General features: G+C 38.9%; 2 protein-coding genes across 3 annotated transcripts; both read right to left on the reverse strand.

Annotated features, from left to right (window-relative positions):
- Positions 1 to 1,331: 1,331 nt before the first annotated feature.
- LOC120806809 (histone H3.3) lies at positions 1,332 to 12,066 on the reverse strand. Of its 2 annotated transcripts, none has more exons than XM_040158270.1 (5): positions 11,960 to 12,066; positions 9,943 to 10,083; positions 8,327 to 8,453; positions 5,515 to 5,589; positions 1,332 to 1,486 (listed from the first exon to the last, which is right to left on the reverse strand). In XM_040158270.1, the coding sequence occupies exons 2-5, from the start codon at positions 10,014 to 10,016 to the stop codon at positions 1,358 to 1,360; spliced, it is 405 nt and encodes a 134-aa protein (XP_040014204.1). In that variant the 5' UTR covers positions 10,017 to 10,083; positions 11,960 to 12,066; the 3' UTR covers positions 1,332 to 1,357. The 2 variants fall into 2 exon arrangements, with proteins under 2 accessions (XP_040014204.1, XP_040014203.1); XM_040158269.1 differs by having other exon boundaries at positions 8,327 to 8,448; positions 9,890 to 10,083.
- A 3,842-nt stretch (positions 12,067 to 15,908) lies between these two features.
- psmb10 (proteasome 20S subunit beta 10) lies at positions 15,909 to 22,394 on the reverse strand. Its single transcript, XM_040158268.1, has 8 exons — positions 22,214 to 22,394; positions 21,180 to 21,273; positions 20,245 to 20,342; positions 19,074 to 19,214; positions 18,073 to 18,188; positions 17,756 to 17,814; positions 16,664 to 16,815; positions 15,909 to 16,175 (listed from the first exon to the last, which is right to left on the reverse strand). Exons 1-8 carry the CDS (start codon positions 22,276 to 22,278, stop codon positions 16,064 to 16,066), a joined length of 837 nt encoding a protein of 278 aa, XP_040014202.1. The 5' UTR covers positions 22,279 to 22,394; the 3' UTR covers positions 15,909 to 16,063.
- Between the last annotated feature and the right edge of the window lie 977 nt (positions 22,395 to 23,371).

The raw sequence follows: 23,371 nt of genomic DNA on the forward strand, positions 1-23,371 counted from the left end.
GCTGATAAAAAAAAAGGTTTGATTGGGTATTTTTATATCATAAAATTACAATGCAAAACAAGTTCTATACCACCCAGCTTCTTGAACATTTCTTTGGGTTCACAGAACCAAAAACTGTTGCAATTAGAAAGAAACATTTTCAGCCAGTTTTCCTTTATACCATCTATGTAAAAGCCATCTTCTTGGCATATGGCTGGACCATGAATGAACAATATGTGAAATTGAAGACGTAGTTGAAAACTTTTGTGGAACCAATGTAAACAACTGCTTTCAATGGAAAGTAGCTAAAGCCTTCTTGAAAAGTCACTTAATGTTGCTAGATGACATAATACACTAATTAACATATTCATGATATCACCACGTTGTATTCACATTCTGCCTAGTGTCCTTCTGTAAGGCTGGCCTCGCTGTTGAAGTCCAGCCCAAAATGCTGTTTAATTTACAACTTTGTGGTCTGCTGTTGTTAGCCTGCTAACCATGCTAGCTCCTGCAGGTTATGTTTACAACCCTACCCATAATATTTCCTGTTGCCTCCTACTTTTGGCCACACCAAATGGGTATATTTCCTTTACTTCTGGGAGCACTGACCTGAGATCTTTGACCAATCACAGTTACCGCACAGAAACTGACTTCCTCCTGCCTCGCTAATTATCCTGAGTAGCTCAGAGTGCAGGTAAGAACAGATCTGATTGGCCGCTCATCTGCATCCTTGGGAACCAATTAAAAAAGAGACGCTGTTTAAAAAAGGACATCTATGGTTCGCACTCAAAGATGAAAAATTTCCCTTCATTCCTTCGGCTGTGGTAACGTCACACAAAGATTTGTAATGAGATCAAATCTTTGCTTGTGTCCAGACCAAAATAAAATATCAGGTACGTAATAGAAAAAAACTTGCTGTTTATTAACAAAATAAGTTTACTTAAGTGGAAAACGACATTTACAATCAATAATATATCAAAAAAATACAACACAGAGCATGGATCAAAAAATACAGCTTCTTGATGAGGATATTTTTACTTTAAAAAAAGAAAAAAAAGAAAAAAAGGAAAAATCTTTACTTGTTAGTGTACAAAAGTTAAAGATGATTTGAAGCAAACTCAGTGGACCTTAATTTGAACTTGTTATTCTTATGATAAATTGCCAAATGATGATAAATGTCTTTTTTGTCCAGAAATTTCTAACCCAAATTCCAAAAATGTAGCACGCAATCAAAGAAAATTTAAACAGGAAAAGAGCATAAACTGACTGAACACAGTAGCAAAGTATCAGAACAAACTGAAATGGAAGAATGTGCCATTACTGTTGCTGGTACTGTTTTGTCCACTCTGTAGTTTTTTTTTCTTCCTTTTTTTTTTTTTTAAAGGTTTTCCACTCCACGGATCCTCCTTGCTAGCTGAATGTCGCGGGGGAATACGGTTACCCGCTTGGCATGGATGGCACACAGGTTGGCGTCTGAGAACAACATGACGAGAAATGCCTCTGCAGCCTGGGAGGACAAGGAAGAGGAAGAACAACTGCTGAAGTTAGATAAAAGAAAAGGGACACTTTATTTTGGATGATGAATTTTTATTAATTTAAAAAATTATTTAACAAAACAAAGCATTGTTTTCTACAATTGACTGTGATGAATAGATAATTGTCTTTTTTCCCCCAACTTTTGTGAGATTATGTTAAAAGCCAGATATTATTTAGATGTGGCTTTGAGTTTCTACTTAAAATGAAAATAGACACCCCAATGTACAATCAGTAGGGGTTAAAAAAACATCATCAGGCACTGTGTCCATTACACAGATCATATGAATATCAATTTTGATTAAAATGCATCAAAAAATATAGTTTTTCTATTAGCACATTTCCTTCCATCTCATATGGTGTTATAATTTTGCGATACAGGAACAAGTAAAGCTAAAAACCTCAACAGAGATCAACTATGAGATATACACATTAAAGCTGCACTTATCTTTATTTTATAAATCGACCCTGGGTCAAATAACTTTGTGTAATGTGAATGTGTTTGGTGTGTAGTGAAGACAGGTCTGAATTCCACTACGAGATAAGACAGTGGGTTTGAATAAAACTTTTCTGACACTCCCAGAACTTGCCAAATGACCTTCTCAATTCCTACAAGACATGTGTGAAGATATGTATTGGCCTGGGAAAGTCCGGAGCCCGGAGAAGCTAATTTTCTGACATGATAACAAAATTAACAGGGGGCATAAACTCGCTTTACAAGCTATTGGCGGCAGCCTGGCTTTGCATCCCAGGAAGAGGACGGACAAGATAACTTACCATGGAATAGAAACTGATGTTTTACTCAACAAACTGAGATATATTTCACAAAGGAAAATAATCAGTAATTAAACAGTGATCTGCTCCCTCTCACTCTCTGTCTGAAACACACGACCATCCACATACTCCCCCCCCCTCTCTCACACTCCCTGAGTGAGCCTCTAAGATAATAGACCTGCCAGGTGCCTACCATAAATTGTGCATCCCCAAAGTGACATATCACAGGTATTTTCTCGGCTGTGGTCCCCCCAGAGGAGGAGATGAAGCGGGTCATCCACTAACCAGAGGTTCAGTGCTTCTTCAGTCCCCATGTCAAAGTGTCCTTGGGCAAGATACTGAACTGCAAATATTCTCCAATGTATCATCGTTGTGTGAATGTGTGTGTGTATAGAAAAGGCGGTTTGTATAGAAAAGGGGCTGTATGAATGTGTGTGTGAATGGCTGAATGTGGCAGTAAGGCTTTGAGTGGTCAATAAGACTAGAAAAGCGCTATATAAGTGCAGTCCATTTACCATCCTTGATTAAGCACGTCCCAATCCCACATCTGTGTGATATTAAATGGCCAAGTTACAAAATGCAAATGTATTGCATTGTTTACCATATGACCATGTGCTTAATGTAATGTAATCCATGTAATACACTGTTAAATACAGTTTATGTTTAGAATCACCGTTGATGGACCATAGTGATAAGGTAAGTGTATGATCTTTGTGCATAAAACTAAAATTCAATTAATCTTCCTTAAGTAAAGAAAAATTCCAAATCAACCCCCCCCATCTCTGGAATCAAAGGAGTTAATGCTCACTGGAGGCGAGGTACAGTTTTGGCGAAAAAAGCTGGTTCTCAACCCAGAATTCACAGTTGATAAAAAGATCTGGCCGCTTTGTTCAACTTCCTTTCTGGGTGCACGACACTTCTTTCTTTTGAGCACCTTTTGGCACTTTATCTCTCTTCCTTTTTGCAGTTGATCTTTTTACTTTTCTTTGAATATGCTTTGGTTTTTCCTTTTGCTTTTTGTCCTTCAAGATTTTCTTGTAACTGCTCACCAAGCCTCTTTTCTACTCTTATTTTACCTCTTCTAGACTGGTGTTTCTGCAAGATTTTTCTCCTCTACGTCAAGCTGGACACATTTTAATCTTCAGCTGAAACTAACCTCAGTTTGTAACTCAATACCAAACTCAATGAACTCAAGTTTTTATTATTTTTGTACTTTAGCAAGTCTTGCTTTGCTAGTATTTTGGATGTTTTGGCGTCCAGCCAACGGAATTACTTTCTAGACTATTCAGTCGTTAGGGAAGTGAATATATCAGAGTTCTGACTACCACAATGATGGACCAAGAAATCAGCTGTACATCCCAACAACTGCTGCTGGCTTGCAAAAGCCACCATCAGCTGCCACTCCAGTCCATTCACCCTGGAACGAGATTATTAGATCAGCTGAGCAGCCCCTCTACCCGACCTTCGTTGCTTGGCAACTGCTGCATCCCAGGGAGCGTCATCTCGCAGGGAGAGCCATGAGTAAGCTGACACAAATTCCCAAAGGTCAAACAAAATAGATTCAGCTGGGAGACAACGCTGCAAAAGTAGGCAAGAACTTTCCTTCTGCTGTCTGTGATAACAGTTGATGTTGGATAGTGTTTTGAATTATCCATTTTAAGTCTTAGAGAAGTTGATTGTTCCCCTGGCGCTCTGGTGTTCTCTGGTTATCCTGATCCACACAATTTATTTCACTCATCGCCCAACTAAAGTGATTCTTTCATTTTACCATTCAAGGATCAATTCCAGTCATCTTTTTGATCGTGACCTCTTTCTCATTTATTCATCATTAATGCCCCTTTATTCAGTTATTAATAGACATTTAGCTACAATAAATATACTCCATTTATCGGCAAGTCGTGGTCCTTTGTATTCCTTCCAAGCAGAGACAGAGATCCCTGAATCTATGGTTTACTACTTCTGTTTATAAGACTGATTAATTTGGTTCATCTATTTTTCCAATCAATTGAAGATGTTACTCCAATTTTTCAACAAGTGAAAATTTAAATTCAGAGTGCAATGGCCACTACAGCTGATAGTCGTGAATCCTTACCAAATTATCATCCTATTCTGTAGTTCCTCTGCCCCTTTACTGTCTGGGTGAGTCTCTGTTTCCAGCTGCAGCAGGCAGCTGTTTTCAGAGAAGAAACTCTAAAAAGCTACTGTACACAACTTCATCAGCAGCAAACAGAAGACAGACAGTTAGGGAGTAGCTGGTGAACATAATGCGGTTCTTTTATTTTTAAACAAAAAGGGAAAGTCCCACAGAAAGTTATCACCAACTCTGCACTTCTACAGAGCTTCATACAGTAACTTCTGTCAGCTCATTGGTTTTGTTTTCCAGATCAGAAACTCTGCTGTTTATCAGCCTGGTTTCAGGTAGCAGCAGGCAGCTGTTTTCAGTTAAAAAAAAGCTCTAAAGAGCCACTGTCCACTACCTGCTCATCAGTAAACAGCAGACAGACATAGTTAGAGACCAGCTGGTGAACATAGCTGAGCATTTAGCAGCGTAAGAGCAAGATATTTCCCTCAGGAGTTGGTAGAGACAAAAAACAGAGCTAAAGGTGAGTGAATATTGGACATTCAAGTCTAGCCATAGTACAAGAAATGGTCAGTTTACCTTGTGTATAGGCTGATGAATACAGCTGCACTTTTAACCTCTGCTTTTTAACATAACGGGTCTTTTTGGTGTTCTACATCATTGCCCAGCTATGGTATGGTCACTGTTATAAATCTTTGTATATTATAAACCTAATATTTGTAATATGTTTTTTATGTGTGTAAATGAATTGCCTATGTTTAGTTTTGTTTTGTTGCCTTTTGAGAGATGATTAAAGTATCATAAATGTAACTGACTTCTTCAAGTGGACACAAACATCACTCCAAATTAATGACAGTGATGATGCAAGTGACTCCCCAAAAAAAGGGGGAAAAAAAGCATTAATGCAGCTTCAATAACTAGTCAACATGGAAACATGGTTGTAGGTACAGTGAAAAGTACTCTTTAAAATTGTTTTATAATGGTTACATTAGCAGTTGTATTATGAAAAATGGTTAAAGCCAAATGACATGTCCGAGATGTTCTGAGTATGCTGACAAGACGTAACACTACATTTTTTCCACTGAATCATTTTTATTGCTAAGGAAAACAGCATGGTAGCTTGGTGGTGGAGGCAGTTGTTTGCTTACCTCCTGCAGGGCTAGAAGAGCGTAGACCTGCCACCGGAGAGCCTCTGTGGAGAAACTTTGGCACACCTCACGAACCTGACCCAAAGAGAGGGAGATGCTTTTTCAGACTGTGGGTGCATTCCCTAAATCTATGACTGGAGTTTATAGATTCAATTTAATTTGCAAAATCTTATATAAAAACTGTTAAATCCCTGCTCATCAAACATTTTCAATCAAATCTGTGTGCAGATTACTCTAAGTACTGACTTAGATGAAACCTGGTTCTGAATTGGAACCAGTTCTAAATTAAACAGAACCCTGGGAATTTTTAAGGTCGGTTCTTTTATCTGTACTTAAAAGAAACCAGAGTGGAAAGCATGGTTTGGTGTAATTTATGGTCAAAAGTCCATTCTCTACTCTGTCTGGCTCTGCTCCGTGTGTTTGTGTTTGAGTGACACACATGCAAAAACACAAACATAAGCATACACAAGCACACAAACACACGCACAAGCACAGTCTGAATTGAGTCCTACCGGGATATAAGAACATAGACACACACAAATCAGGTGAAGTTAAACATATTTCTCAAGTTTACAATAACTGTGCTCAATTCTGTAAGTCCAGTCTTTCCTCCTTTGTTACATGTCTTTTTCTCATCATTCTGATAGCAGTATACAGTACTACTTCCTGCAGTACAGTATTGTAACAAGGCATCAGCAGGTGTAGTACCACAGTTTGTTCCAACACTGCCTTTGTATAGTCAGAGGGGTTTTAAGTGATTGACAAAAGTTGGGGCATCTGTAAAAATAATAATAAACTTTATTTGTATAGCAATTTTCAAAACACAGTGACAAAGTGTTTTACAGAACAAGATAAAATAATACACAGTCAAAATAAAAACAAACAAAAATAAAAACATGAAACATAAGCCCTGATTAAACAGTGAATAATAAAAACAGGCAAAACAACAGTGGTGAAAGAGGTATAGAAACTATACATACAAAAGAATTTCTATCAAAAAAAATTCCTTCCTTTAAAAGTAAGTTTTGAGGAGTATTTTAAAAGAAAGAACTGAGGTTGCTAATCTAAATTCCTCAGGTAAAAAGTTCCACAGCTGTGGGGCTCTAACAGAAAACACCCAGTTTCCTTGTGTTGTGAGTCGGGCTGTGGGAACAGTTAGGAGGGTTCTACCTGAGGAGCGCAGGCAGCAGCTAAGCAATTAACTGCATGAAATAAAATCATGGGGTTTTGGCATCTACTAGCAATCAAATTGGAAAAATGAAAATACTTTGCTTCTTTAACTATGCACCGATAGAGAAAAATCAAGTTTTTTAGCATATCAAGAGATCCCTTGAGCCCGGTGGATGGAGGTATGTACACAGATATTGTGGTCTTCTGTTTCAAATACTATTAAAACGGCGAAAATAAGTAAAGTAAAAGCTCATTAAAATGGTAAAATAATTAAAAACAAGCCGGGGAGGACAGAGGCAATAGAGCTTGTGACAAAGAATGGTTTTTAGCAGGAAGTAACTTTAAAAGCTTAATTTACTTCCATTGCTGCAGGAAAGCTTTAAGTTAACCAATTTCTTAACCCATGAAAAAGGCCTGTATTCTATGAAATTTACATGATTTTTCAGTTTTGAGTGAGTCATTTTTTTTTTTTAAACTTTGAGAGTATACTGCTTACCTTTGTACCATCTAAAGTTATTCACTGGACTTGAACTGCTAAATTTCCATAAAGACTGGAAAAATGGCAGTGTTCTAAATCTTTTGACTGGTAGTGTATACAGAATGTATTCAGGCCTTCACTTTTTTGCAGATCTAATTTTAAAAATCTACAGTCATAGCCCTTAACGACAAAGTGAAAAAATGTTTTTAGAAATGTTTTTTTAAGTATTCAAACCCTTTGCTATGGCACTCCAATTTGTGGTCTTTTACATCCAGTTTGTTTTATTTATCTTTGAGATGTGTCTAGAACTTGTTTGGAGTCCACCAGTTATCAGACACTGCTCATCACCTGGCTACTACCAATGCAACAGTGAAGTATTGTGGTGGCAGCATCATGCTGTGGGGATGTTTCTCAGCGGAAGGGACAGGTAGACTGGTCAGAATATAGAGATAGATGAAGGCAGCCAAATTAAGAGAGATGTGCACAAAACCTGAGACTGGGGTGACGGTTCGGCTTGCCAAAGCACAGACGTAAAACCTCCTAGAACATCTGTGGAGAGACCTGAGGATGGCAGTTCACAGATGCTTCCCATCCAAACTTACAGAGCTTGTGAGGATGTGCCAGATAGAAAAGGATAAACCACCCAAATCCAGGTGTGCAAAGCTTACTTATGAAGACTCAAAGCTGTAATTACTGCCAAAGGGGCTTCTAGAATGTACTGAATTAAAAGTCTAAATAATTTTTTTAAATTGTCTTTCTGTGAAAATTTCTAAAAACATGTCTTCACTTTGTCGTTATGGGATATTGAGTGTAGAATGTCAGGAAGTCTTATCCATTTCAAATTAAATCTACAACACAAAAAGTGTTGACCTGGGGATGTGCGATTCATGGTCAATGCCATACCCCATGGCTACGGAGATGCCCTGGCCAAGAAGACTTTGAAAACTTTGGCTTTGCAAAGGAAAATTGCTGAGAATTTCACCAGTTTTCAAAGGGGCAATTTGCCACACTTCTCTTCAATGCTGAATCTTGTTTCCGTTCACACATGAAGGGGAACATAAAAATTTCCGCCAGAAGACTTCTGGGTTACATGTGTGAGAGAAGGTGCAGATATACAAGTACAGCTTTCAGATTCTACTCATGGTTTGCTGCTTTCTGACTCACCAGGCGAGAGAAGGGTCCCTTCCTGAGCAGAAGATCGGTGCTCTTCTGGTACTTGCGGATTTCCATTAAGGCCTTAGTTCCAGGTCGGAACCTTCTCTTTTTGGGAGACACAGGAGGCTGCACTGGAAAACAGATACAGAGTATTTGTTGTTTTGACAGGACAGGCAGGCTTTCCTTTAAAGAAATGAGGATGCTACTTGACAAACACCAGAGGGAATATTTTTTGTATGGATGGGATATATGAGTTTTAGCTTGTGGAGTACAGACATGTTTTGCTAAATATTTTAAAGGGGATCGAGTTTTTGCTATTAGGGATTGGAATGACCTGCATGACAACTTTGAAATCACTGTTTAAAGCTTAATTTTATCGAAAGGCTTTTGTTTATCTGTATATACAGTGGCTTTAGAAAGTATTCAGACCCCTTGTTGATTTAATTTTAAATGGATAAAATTGTCATTTTTGCCCAGCAATCTACACTCAATAACCCATTATAACAAAGTGAAACATATTTCTCGAAAATTTATTTAAAAAAAAAATTAAAAAAAATCTCTCCTTAATCCTCTGTAATTCAGTAATTTGTAGAAGCCCATTTGGCATTAGTTACAGCTTCTTGGGTAAGTCTCTACAAGCCTAGCACATCTAGATTTGGGGAGTTTTTCCCCATTCTTCCTAGCACATCCACATCCTCCTCCTCAGACTAGACGGGAAGCGCCTGTGAGCCGCCATCTTCAGGTTTCTCAACCGATGTTCCATGGGATATAAGTCTGGGCTTTGCCTGAGCCACTCACGGAAAGTCAGAGACTTGTGCCAAAGCCACCACAACAGTGTTGCTTCAGATCATTCTCACTCTGGAGCAGGTTTTCTTGGTTTCTTGGACCTGGTGATGCTGCCACCAGCATGCTTCACTGTTATGCTAGTAGCCAGGTGATGAGCAGTGCCTAGTGTTCGCCAGACATAGTGCTTGGAGTTCTGCTCAGAGAGTTAAATTTCGGTCTCACAAGACCAGAGAATCTTTTTCCTCATGGTATCATAGTCCTTTAAATGCTGTTTGGTGAACTCCGAGCAGCCTGCCATATGCTTTTTACTCACAGTGGCTTCTGTCTAGTCACCCTGCCATAAAGGTCTGATTGATGGAGTGCTGATGAGATGGTCGTCCATCTGGCAGGTTCTCCCATGCAGAGGACTTCTGAAGCTCTAAGAGTGACTGTTGGGCTTTTGGTGACATCCCTGATCAAGGCCCTTTTCGCCTAGTTACTCAGTTTGGACTGACAGCCAGATTAATGGGGGGAAAAAATGGCAGTTTTATCTATTTATAACTAAATCTACGACACAAGAAAGTGTGCAAAAAGTAAAGGGGTCTGAACACTGTCACTCTACACATGCATTCTTTATATGATGATGATGATGATGATGATGATGATGATGATGATTATTATTATATGAGCTGCCTTGTTTTTCAAAAATTTAATAATATTTAGTTTTGAAAAAGCAGTGATTTATTTCTGTGACTGGAACATAATCATGAGTTCAAATGTCAGCACCACCACTTCAATCATTCTCACTTGAAACTCTGGGCCGTCTTGGGGAACGGGGCGGTGAACCGGAAGTGGCTGGAGCTGGGGCTGGCACTGGCGCACGACGTTGAGGAGTTTTGCCCTTCCGGCGGCTGGTATTTGAACTATGACGCATCGCCTCCAATGCACAGGTCAGGACCACAAGAGGTAAGATACAGTAGCAAAGGTCTAACTGTGAAAGACTAAGGATATATATAAGGAAGGACACACACACACACACACACACACACACACACACACACACACACACACACACACACACACACACACACACACACACACACACACACCAAAATAAAGCAAAAACCTGAATGAATACGTGGAGAAACATGATGAATGTAGATGTTTCCGCACAGGTGTAATGCATGGTACATTTCGCAATTAACATCAGATCATCCTCAGTGGCATGTATCAAAATGCTGAGCAGGCCCAGGTGATTCTGATTTTGTATCAAGATGGCAAGAGGAAAAGATCTAAGTAGCTCTGAAAAAGGGTTCATTGTTGGGGCACAGACGACAGGAGCTGACTGCTCAAGTGTTTCAATAGGAACAGTGACTGAGTGTTGTCATGATACCAAAGTTATCGATACGATACATAATTACCTAAATATCTCATTATATGCACCTAAAATTGTAGTTTATGTGCTGTAAAGTGCTTTCTTGTTTGTTTTTGACTATAAATTAGTACATTTATAACCTTAATAACTGGATTTTTCTAAATAATTAGATAGAGGTCATAGTTATTAAAACTTTTACATGGAGTATGCAGTAATCTGATGTCCCCTATATTTGAGTTTATGTGATTTCTTTGATAGTTAACTTTATATTTTACACCAGATATCACATACAGTAGTAAACAGCATTAAGGAAAGACTCAATACACCTCCTTGGTAGAGGTCTGCGCTCTACTGAATTCATTTCAATAGAAAGGGCATTGTAATAGAAACAATTTTTGACAAAACGTATATGCCATGGATCCCATTACCAGTACTGATCGAGTATACACTGATCGTTTATAACTGGTGTTGCTGATCTGCTACATGGGCCAAAGAGCTGTGCCCTCTTTGGCCCATGTAGCAGATCAGCAACACCAGTTATAAATGATCACCAATTAGTTCATGAAAAAAAGCATTAAAAAAAAGAAAAGCTAAAGCTACCTTTTAAAGCGCTTGAAAAAAAATGTATGAAAAATTATTATTAGAAATAGACAAAGTACTAATATACAAAATAAAGGCTTGTGCCCTCTTTAGGCCATGCTATTACAAATTTTACAATAGATTGAAAACCCATGGATTATATGACATGAAAGCTATTAAAAAACATAATAATCATGAATAAATATTAATAAACAGACAAAATACTGATACACAATGTAAAGTGTTGTGCCCTCTTTGGGCCATGCAATTACACATTTTAGAATAGATTGTGAACCACTGGGTCACACGATGTGGAAGCTATTGAAAACAAATCACAATATTTATGAATAAACATTATTCATAAATACAGAAAGTTTTAATATACGATATAAATGATGCACCCTCTTCTTCAATAACTTTAAAGTCATGTGACCCAGTAGTTCACGATCATCATAAGATGTGTGGCTACGTGAGGACAGACCCCTTTCTATTGTACTATTGTACAAGAGGGTGTCAGTCCCCGAGGTCAACCCACAGAGGTAAAGCAGGAGGGCTGGGAGGTGAGCTAGCCGCCCGCTTACTGCAAACAAGTCTGTCGAATATCCAGCTTAAAACTAAGTTCACAGCGGTGCTGGGAAGTCTATTAAGTGACCTAGTCACGGAGTTATGTACGGAACACCGAGGTGACACTTGGGGGTTCCTAACGCCAAGCATAATATAAAATTGTAACGTTTTTTTGTTTTTTTTCACAAGATAGCGGCTGAATACTTTCATTCATCCACGTTAGATTTAACAGCTAGCGTTAGCTCCCTAGTTGCTTTAACGGTAGATTAACTTTTAGGTCATATTTTACATTTAGAGCGCCATATTATTGAGCTCTTTTTTAAAAAGCTTCCTAAGCTACAAAGTAATTGCATACGTACCTGTGGAGATGAAAAATATTCCCGAATTTTCCCGAGTTTAAAAAATACTGGAAACTGAAGTGACTATGAACAGCACAGCGTAGTCACCAAATACCACAACATCCAGCAGAAATTCAAATGAAGCCTCTTCACCGGCTCAGCCAATCAGGTTGGAACAAGTGGGCGGTACAAACTTTTTGGGAGCGCTTGGTGAGAAGTATCTAGACACACTCGTTCGGCGGGAACGTGAGCGTTAGGAGCTACATCCCAGGGTTCGGTGACAGTGTTTGCATTTACGGGCTCTCCTTGTCCGAGGCTGAAACGCACCGTGAAACTGGATGGAAACGGAAGCGAGATGATTGCAAGCCTGTTTAAAAAGCCAGTGAGACAGTTTACCATATCAGAATGAAACTATTGTTAAACAATTATAATAATCATTAATATTTGTATCTTATTTTGTCATGCACACAGAGAGCCCAACCCTCATGGATTCACTAGGCACCAAAAGTACAGTAGCACTGGTCAATCATTTCATTTCATTGCAAAATCACAGGTTATTTTAAAGCTTGGTCTTAAACAAAATATTCTGCCTTCTTTACGAAGCTTTTGCTCAGTTTGCATTTACCTTTTATATTTCCCCCTCTTCTATAGAAAAATTTACATTTGAAAAATATAAATGTTATTTAAATCAGATTCCATTGCCTCTTTTAAACTCGTTTAAAAAACAAACAAACAAACAAAAAAAACTTCATCAAATGAATTATTGCATTCAAAAAACAAATCTGCAAAGTCCTTTTCCCACTTTTGTAATACAACCTGTAAAACAACTACATTCACCATCATCTAGTTTTACCTCCATGGGTATTTCCCTAGACTTTCTGAGGCCCAGTGTATTAGTTTCATTCCTGAACAGTTGGGAATAATGAGTCTTTATGGACTCAACTTGCCTTGAAAGACCTCCCCAACTGATTCTTAATCATTTCTTTTATAATTCTGTTATAGAGCTCTAGCTCTTGGATACAGCCCTGCTTGCCAGTGCTCAATCCAATCCCTCTCTCTCTCTGCCCTGGCCCCGAAAACAGGTAGCAAAACGTTTATTTAAAAAGAAACGGTGGTACGTTGAATTCCCGGGTTGTTTTAAGCATGTACACTTTTATATATTTATATATACAGCAGGGTTTAATTACACGTCGCTGCTGATTGGGTAACATCTCTGACACACCCACCAAATGAGAGAAAATGTACCTCAAAGCCCATTGCACACCATTTCATGCCGTTTTGAGGAGCAGCGTTCAACCCGGCAACCATCTTAAAACGGTTCACACCATTTTCAGATTGAACATGCCCCTTAGACACACAAGAGCCACAAGGTCCCTGAGCTTGAGCCACAAGCTCAGGGCCCTGTTTCAGAAAGCGGGTGTAGTGAAAACTCAGAGTTAGTTGACTCAGATTTGAAAGAAACTCTGGGTTTTTGGTTTCACAAAGCCACTTCATCTTAACTGAATAAGTTACTATGGGAACATACTCCATGAAGCTAGCCTGCTCCCTGGCAGATTTTCTTCAACTAACCCTGAGTTTTTCCTCCTCTATCACTGACTGAAGGAAGTTTCAGACATGGCTTGCCTTTTCCTTGAAGAGCCAGTTGATATTGAAGCATCGCGTAAATGTTTAATCATTCTCTAATGATCATCTGTCTGAGCGATACTGTTTTTCTGAACAATCGATCATTTATCTGAACAATAATCTCAGTCCTCATATCGTTCATATGACACATCGTGGACATGCTCTCAGTTTAGAACAAATTCTTTGTGATGCACTTTGTTGTTTATTTTTTGCCAACTGTAGTTTTCTATATAACACCGTTGTTATATCGAAAACTGGGACTTTTTCCAAGGCAATCATCTGTTGGGCTGTGAGAAATGTGACTATTACACTGAAATGTTTATTGTGCACTTTTGTAGTGTTCCCAAGTCACAAACCCAAGACTTATCAATGAAGAAATCCACAATATTGCAGGTATCAGTCTAAGCAGTAATTAATTAATTTAGCATGAAGCTTTTCAGATCCGAAGCACTTATGGAAGACGTTCCATAGCATTAATGTGCAGGTAGGCCTCAATAGTAGCCTTTAACATTCCAGGATACTTCACAATACAGCTACTACAGCTAATTACTGTTCTGCACTGTGAAGATCACATGTGATGCAGCCCACATCATCAGCAATGTGGAAGCAAAGTGGCCTGGGTCTGTGCATGGCTCGCAGGTGTTCGTCGCGCGTACGCTGAGCGCTAGATTTGTCCACGGTGAGTATATATATATTATAATCAATATTTTGTTTTTCCTATTGCAACAGAAAATTTAAACTATGTCCTCGTATTATCATAGGAGAGTTTGATGGTTACCTGCTTGGTGACAGAGTGTCCTGAGCCTGGCCCGCAGCAACGTTATAACTTAGATCACTGCAGGACACGACCCAAGGTACAGACGACCATTCTGATGCTCAAGGTTCGGTTCCAGTGCCTCTGTTGGTTCAGGGTCATCTCAAAAAGTGGCATGTGACATTACTGTGGCGTTTGTGATTCTCCACAACATTTCCACAATTAACAACCTCAATAGGCCTCTCTGTATCTTCCCTCTCCGTGGCAGGTGACAACGTGTCTTCAGTATCCTCCTGTAATGAAAATGAACAATTTTTGTGTTCTACCCTAACAAATTGTGAAAAATCTCTGGAGTATTATGAGTACTTACAACTGCATGGAGGCCTCTTATGGCAGAAAGCTCCCCCAAACAGATTACACCATCAGTAACTGGTAGAGGATGAAGAAGATTAGACAGTTAAATTAGAACTTGACCCAGAATAGTGCCCCACCTAATTTGTTTTTGTCTAATTGTGTTTTTACAGCAGTGCGCAGGCCACATCGCAATTTTCCTGATATATAACTCTGAGTTACCTTTAAATAGATTATGATCTCTGAAGGACAACTAAGAATCTGAAAAAGTAACAGCAGTCAGTTACAGAGACTTTAACTGCTAGGAAGGGAATCAGTGTGCCAAGTTGTGTCTAAGATGGATGGGTGGACATCACTGAGCTGACACTTGCAAAAGGATGAATGTACATACAGTATATCATTAATTTGAATAACTAACCTCTTATGTAGGACCTTGTGTCCTGGGGGGTGGTCAGGTCAGATGAGCTTCCTCCAAAGATGCCTTCAGTCACCCAGTGTTTTGACTGGGGACCATCTCTTCAGCCTCTGTGAGTGGTATTGGTGGCGGACGCCCACCTGTTTTTTGGCCGAAGCTAAATTGTCTAAATGTCTGCAAGTCATCCATTGAATGTATGTGGCTTCAAATAGCCGTGTCTTTTTATATTGTAGAAACCTGCCACTACTGTTTTGCCTGGGCATTCTGTTCTTGTAAATTGTTTTATTTCCTTTTAAATGAAAGATTTACAGTATATTGTCTTTTAAATCTAGCTTTCTGTTTTAATTTTCCATCTGCCTTGGTTTAGTTGGTGCCTTGGATGGGCAGTTTTAAGCTGGTTGTCAAGTTCTTTCTAAATTCTTTTTCATCTTTTCTTCATATGGTGCTGCTGGTAGATCTCATGGAGTGGCTGCTGAATGAGTGTGGCTGTCCTCCCCCTGCACAGTGGTGGTAATTGCACATTCACCTCCATTTAGTTTGCTCTTTGTGTATTTTGGTGCTTATGCACTAATACATTTTTTTCTTCCTCTGCTGGCCCAATGCCATGAGGTCCATCTGCAACTGAGAAACTTCTATAGTTCATTATTATTATTATTATTATTATTATTACAATTAATATTATTATCATTGTTATTTTGGTATGTCAGTGTATGGTTCATGGGAAGGCAAGTTTTTAGTAAGAAAACAGAAAAACACAAGCTGCAGTAAAACTGCATTCTTCCAGTCCAATGTCCAGGCTCTGATCATTTAACAAACAAAGCGTTTTATTACAAAATGATTTTAACAGTCAATGATGCTTTACATACAATAAACAACCTTCCCTACATCCTGTCACCACGCTGGTGTTTCTTTACCAGTACACTGATATATTATTACCACATACTGACTAGATTTTATTCCAGCAGGAGCCCTTTATTCTGTTTTATTCAGTGTCCATGATGTGAACAGACTGGTCGACCACATGCAGGCCGAGCGGGGTCACAGTTTTGGTCAGGACGGCTGTGGTGCCGGGCTTATACCTATACTTTCCCTCTCTGGAAAAAGAAAAAAACACAGACAAGGAGGAGAAAAACATTAATTTTTTTCGCCTACAAAAATGAATGCCGCACATTCATCTCTAAGTGTACTAAATCGATTTTATTGTCTTTTTTTTAAAGTACTCTGAGGTTTACGGTGTACTCTGTGAGGTCAAGCAGCGCTGTAGCCAGGATTTTAATATTGAACTCCTGAGTCTTACATCTGGCATTTTGAATAAAAAGTTTCAGTTGAAGGATAATTGTACAGTTAATTGAACTGATTAAATATGGCAGCTGTGAAAATTTTATTTCAACCACATCATTAATAAATAAAGGAGCCAAGGCCTAAGTTCTAGTACTTCCGACTATGTTACCAGCAGCAAGATAGCTGTCTCGGAAATTATTTTTTCTTTTACACATTAATACAACAGAATATTGAAGGGAGAAGGACTGAAAGAGACGTGACTGGTTCTGCTCTGATAGAAGGTACGTGTATAAAAGCTCACCTCTTGCCCGCGATTGCGGGCTTGTCGTAGGCTCGCAGGTACTCCACTCCAGCCTCGGTGATAACACACAAGTCTACATTGCTGCCTGAGCCCAGGTCACAGAAAATTCCCGCAGCGATGGCGTCTCGTACGAGCTGCTTCCCCTCCTCCAGCTGAAATGGAAAAGAACGGGCGGATGATTCTTTTGAACAGATTCATTTTCAAGGTCAGGACACGTAGGGGAGGGCAGAGGTTCATACTGCAACTCAGCCATCAACTTTTAAAGTCCATCAAAGGCCCTACCCTTCTCCATTTGCTCATGTTTTTCTGCACGACAATGTCAACTATACACTGCCAAAGATTGTGATGGAGGTATTACAACCTTGATACAGCATAACAAGCTGACCCCATGCTGTTTGATTTATTGCGACACATTTTTTTCGGCAGCACTAAGACAGCCTTTTTACACTAGAAGGCAGAGCTTTTTGAATACAGCCTTCAGAGTGGAGGCCTCATGTTTTAGCGTGGACCCGCAAACCGAGCTTTTTAAGAACAGCAAAATTCGCCTGGTCGCATTTTCAAAGTCAGGTGACTAAGTGTGGGCTTAATCTATGTTGCACTGTGCTGACACCATTAAGTACTACTAGAAAACTAATATAATTAGAAAACTCACTCGACAATCATGCCAGTGATAGCAGTAGCTGCAGTACTCAATTCAGGATTTATGTCTCTCGACACCTAATTTCTAGTCACGTGTTACAGATTATTATAAATGGATCGGAAAAAAAAACCATTAACAGAAAAACAAACAAACCGATTTCTTTCTGGAATGGGTTTCTGTCACTGAATAAAAAAGATAATACAGTTTCACAGTGTAACACTTGTTCTCTGTTCCTGTATTTAGTGGTTGTTTATTCTACGTCTTTACTGCGGATTCACATTTTTCTTTGGGTCTTTTGGCTCTTTGTCTTGTTTTTGTATCCTTGATGGTGGATATAATACTAAAGGCCAACATGCCTTTAGTATCAACTTTATTCTCTTTTCTTTCTTAAAACATACATCACATTTTGTATTGGATTACCCCTGTCATGTAAGGAAAGCAGTCAGTCTCACCTCCATGTTTGGCTTGAATCTGTCCTCAAATACAGAGACAGCAGCTGCAGCTCCAGAACCTGAAACCAGAATCAATTAGAAAAGTTTTTTTTTATTTTTGCTTACTCAGGTTCTTTGTGGTCGGGTTTTAAAGCCTGGTAAAACTACATTCATTAAGCAGGATTTTTATCTTCGATAAAATAAATAAACTTGAAACTTGAACTTGAGCCTTGAGCCTGAGTTTTTTTTCTTTCAATCTCACCCTTCAGACATCTGCCAAACCTGGTGACCACCCATATACAGTACGTATACGATATACTAAACACGTGAACACGCACCCATGGTGATGAAAGGCAGTTTGTCATAGGAGCCATGTGGATAAACACCGTAGAGGTGAGCTCCGGTCATATCAACTCCTCCAACAATCAGAGATGAACCAATGTGACCCTGGTACCTGAAAAACCAGACAGACATAGTTACAACATGCTGCTTACTCTCTTTCAATGGGAGGATCAATGGATTTCATAGTCGCTAACGTGCATTTCCCCGTACTGAGTTCACTTTTTAAAAACTCTTCAGACAGTCAGAATAACAGCGGTCAATGGGGGCTAAACTGTGGGTCCCTTTTTTTTCATTGCGTCAACACAAAACTAATTCAACGACCACCTCTTTCAAAATTCATGAACTGTTGTCTCACTCTTACCTCTACCAAACCTGTTTATTTACACTTCAAAACTGTTAAATCTATGTTCAAAACTTAACATATCCAAAAAAAAAACAAAACCCAAAAAACACTGTAAAATACACGGACATTTGCTACATTCCGCTACATCTATATCTGAAAGATATAAAATAATAAAAATGCACAAAATTCTGTACAACACCGAGTGCCTGTTTTCATTCCTTAATGATCTATACGTACGACTTGTGCCAGATGAGAAAAGGTGACAGTTGAGGCTGAATCCAGAACATTTTTTAACTGTGTGGAACAATGTGGTTTTTCTCTTCCAGTGGCTTATAGCCCATCCCAGGATGGTGTCCCTTTTCCTTCCACCTTATTCTTCATTCCTCAGCCCCACAGAGGAATTGTTTTCCTCGTGGAGGTTGATGATTTATGATCAGATGTTTCTCAAATTTTGTCAGTGTTCTAGTACCTGAGATGTAGATCCAGTGTTTTGGTTCCATGAGAGCATTTTGAGAGATGAATTGCTGTGCTGAGCAGCACGTTGGTGAAAAGTTGTGTGAAGAGTTTTGAAAAAGTGAACTCTGTAGAGTAAAGGGTTTTACCAATTGTAAAAAAAATAAACTGTCATGAACACAGAAACCCAAAAAAACAAACCTAAACAGCATCTGTTTCAGCTGTCGGGTTACCATGGCGACAAGTGGAGGTCGCCCAGTGTTGAGCATGTGCAGTTCCACGTTGGACGCCATGATCTGTGTGGTGATCTCTGCGTCTGCAGCCACGCCGGCCCCACAGCAGCTACAAAACATGCAAGACACCGTTAAGCTTCATAAACATGGCTGAAGTACTTCTCTTTGGTCTTAGTGGTATAAAGCTCATTTTTGTTACTGCTGCTAACAACCCTTAGAAACCAACTGTGTGCGATCAGTTAGCCTATTACAATAACAATAATGGGCACAATAACGGCTAAAGAAGTGGTCAACATTTTGCCCGATATACAGTAAAAGTAGATCACAGTTATCTAGATCTTCCATCTGACAAGGGACTGTTTTTACTGTGTCAGAGGCCTCATAAATAAAAATAAATAGAAAAAAAAAATCCTCCATTATATACAAAAGAAGAGATGCACATTGGCAATTATAGTACACTTGCATGTTTTTGTTTTTTTTCGGAAAAAAGCATTTGTGTATTTCTATCATATGGCTAAAGAAAGGAGCGGGGTGAATGGTGAATACAAAGCAAATACAGCAAATACTCGCTCTCAAGGTCACTTTAACACTAGCAAAGGAAGAGCTGGGGACTGGACCACCAGTAGGTTCAGTAATGTCCAACCTGCTGCACCACTTGAGCTACAGCTACTTCACCCTTCCCTGCAAGGAGCAGGAGCAGGAGGGCTTAAACTGAGTCCTTAGGGGAGACTGTTTTAAAGTCCAGAATTAACAATGGCATGATTATGGACGTTTTAGTTTTCATCCTCTTTATAGATATTTCAATCTTTATAGAGGCGACAGTCTCCCATGTAGAGCCCTGAGGCACCTCACAGAGTTAAGATGCCACAACAGCTCCTTAAAATACAGAGGCTACTGATCAAATTTATTAAGCCTTGTGAGGCACAAGTAAAATTTCAAACCACTCCTACAGAATTTGTATTCTATGTATCTGTGGTCTTTCTTTACAGGACTCTGATACAAACACCTTGAACCAATCTATATAAAGAAAAATATATACTAATAGAAAAGGTCATCCTGTGGAATAGTGTAAAGAAAGAATGACACTGAGGACACAGCCAGAATTCTGCTGTAGAAACTGATTAAGTTGATTTACTCACTAGACCTTTGGAGCGATGTAGTGAATCTTCATGCAGTTTTTGTCAGCCACCACCATGTCGTCTGTAGCCCTGGTGTCGGCTCCCAGGATCACTCCATCCTGAGGGACAAGGACAGGAAACACTCACCACACCTGGCTGATGTCCACAGTTTACTTCCTGAACAGTAAAACAGCTGACCATTTTTTTTTTTTTTTTTTAACAATTGCTGACATTCATTTGTCCAATCTGTAGTTACATGGTCAAAACAAAATCCATCCATCTGTTGTGGAGCATACCATTAACACAATTCATGTTGTTTTCAATGAACGTGCAGTCAATTAACACGTTTTTAAAATGCTTAAATTTTCTTTACATACAAGCTTAGCCTATACCAAAGTGATGGATCTGTCTTGTCTTATTTGCAAATGTTTGCACACAGCCTGGCAGACATGAAAACCTACGGTTCAAAACCTTATTTATAGTATAAAGCCTGTACTTCTGCAACACCAGCAGCTCAAAAGCTATACTGAAACAGCTGATAAGCATTTTTGAACGAACGGACGATGGAATCATTGAGAAATAGCTGATTTAAGATGTGTCTGATCGGTGTATATTCTTGTTGGATAGAATATGTGCTGTTTTGCTTTTTTTTTAAATGATTTAATACTGAGTCGGGTTCGCTGTGTTTTGATAGAGTTCATTTATGTAGAGCAAGTTTTTTTGCATTTTGAAATGCTCTAAACCACATTTTGTTCATTAAATACCAACTATTTAATGAACAAAATGTGGTTTAGAGCCGAAAATTACCTACATGCCAAATCGTGTGATGTAGGTGTGTTGCTGTGTTCAGAGTTTAGAAAAACTGTAAAAAAACTGTAAAGACTGCTCCTTTAAGCACCTGGTGACTGCCAGTCTATACGTGTCTCTCAGTGAAAATACTGAAGACGGATCCTCACCTTGTAAACAATCCCAGCGATGGTGGTCCCTGTTTTCCTGGCACTGGGAGCTTTGTATCCGAGCTCTGACAAATTAGACTCCAACACTGCATTCCTGGAAAGGACGAATGAGCATGAGACAGACATGTGGACCGGAAGACAGTGTGGATCCACTGCAACCCTCCTACCTCCTATTATCCTAATCCGAATTAATTATTGCTGTTAAATGTTTACACAAGTAGCATTTGTAAAAAGAGCAGTTTGGTATACCAATGGTTTAATTTCTGTGTGCTTCAGTTGAAAATGGTTGTTTTCTATCTGTATTCAAACTCAATTATATATGAGAGCATTTTATTAATTATGCAATTTTCTCAACAAACAATTACTGGCTGTGCCTTCGCTCAGTATTAATGCATTATATTTTACGGGATTATCTTATGTTCTGCTTGAAAACTATTTGTTAAAAAGGACAAAGAGAAAGTAGAACGTTACCCAAAATTAAAACAATCTAGCGCCCAAACCTTTCCATTTTTCTGGAAAGTTGGGGGTGGTTAGCATCCTTGGGGAGAACTTACATTTTACAGTTAACTGGGTCTATATTTTACTGACTGTAGTATTTCTTATATTCAATTTATTTAAATTTGACCATTTTTTGGCCTATAAATTAAAAAAAAAAGTTAAGTCTTGGATTCAGTGTTTCCCCACCAGAATTTACTTCCACAGGCTTTGAAACAAAATCTAGATCTTCATTTTGGAAAAGAGAGTACAATCACAGACAGTATTGTTTTTCTGGGACTTGGATGTGGACTCTATATGAACTTGATTGTGTTGCTCTCTGTGTCACAGATTTACTTCAACTCCCTTTAGCAAGATCACAGAATGCCACAGGTTATAACAAGAGACAAAGAACGACCCCTAAACTTTGTAAACTCAGTATAAACAGTAGTATTGTGTACTAAAGACACACTATAGCACACGGCCCTCTATATGCGTAACAGTATTTCCTCCTGAGCACAATTTTAGCCTCAATGGCAACAGATGCAGTGTTTCCTTACCTGCGGCTGTTTTTAAAGCAGAAACCTCCGTTCTGCACGTCAAAGGGCTTCAGACAGTGGAGCATGTTCAGTGCGAACACAGAAGAGATGAAGACGAAGCCGAGAGCTGATTCTGGGAATAAAAACCATAAGCAAAAGTCCAGCCAGGCTGTGGGTCAGCGCCTTTCATGGGTTTTTACTTTTACTTTTACTTTCTCTTCTCCGGCACAAGCCAAGCCTTCCTGCTCCCCACTGCAAAAAATACCCACATTTACCACACATTTGTTCTCATATTGGTTTTGAAGGAGTGATTCTTCATCCGAAAAGCCTGGAAGTGCTGGTAGACTAGAGAAGAAACTCCACTTTTCTCACAGTTTAGTTCCTTTTAATATTTTTTTCTTCTGAAATAAGACCCTCAGATTTGGATTAAATGAGAGGTCTCCACTTGTCAGAAAAAAACAACCCTTCATTTGGCAACATTTACGGAATCAACTGATTTGTATGAGACATAACGGACATCTCTTTCTGCCCTCTGCCATTATGTGACTTGCTTTGAGAAGAGTAAATAATCTTGAGACCCCTGAGCCAGTCACATGAACTGCTGAATTATATTTACTGACATTTTTTGCAGTGTATTAAAATTTGGCAAATTGTCAAGATGGAACCAGGTTCCTGGCCTAAGATGTCTGCTCAGATGACAAACGTCAAAGTAAACAACCTTTAGTTTAAACATCTAGTTTCACTTTTTCTCCTTGCTTTAAGCTTTAACCCTCAGCCACAATTTATGCAGATATATATATATGTATATATATATATATATTTTTTTTTTTTTAAAGAAATCTGTCTACAATTACATCACATGCACTGTCAGATTTATTTTTAAAAAAACTTTAAAACACGGGTTACATCAGTACAGATATTGTCATATGTTGTTTATTTTGTGTATTACACCAATTGTTCTGTTTCACTGATGAAATAATTTCACTGCTGTAGGACAACGGAAGTACTAAAGCCAGATGTCATAATGCATTTCTGCACTATAACTCAGGTGGTTCCATTGATTTTCATTAAGGTTCATGTATGGTGTTACGTTTCTTGTGCATCCTGGGCAACCTGGAATTCTTCAAGGCGGTGTTCCAGTCATGGAAAAATCCTGAGGAATCACAAAATTGCACAAAT

This window comes from Xiphias gladius, chromosome 20 (genome assembly GCF_016859285.1).
Source record: "Xiphias gladius isolate SHS-SW01 ecotype Sanya breed wild chromosome 20, ASM1685928v1, whole genome shotgun sequence".
Classification (NCBI taxonomy): Eukaryota; Metazoa; Chordata; class Actinopteri; order Istiophoriformes; family Xiphiidae; genus Xiphias; species Xiphias gladius.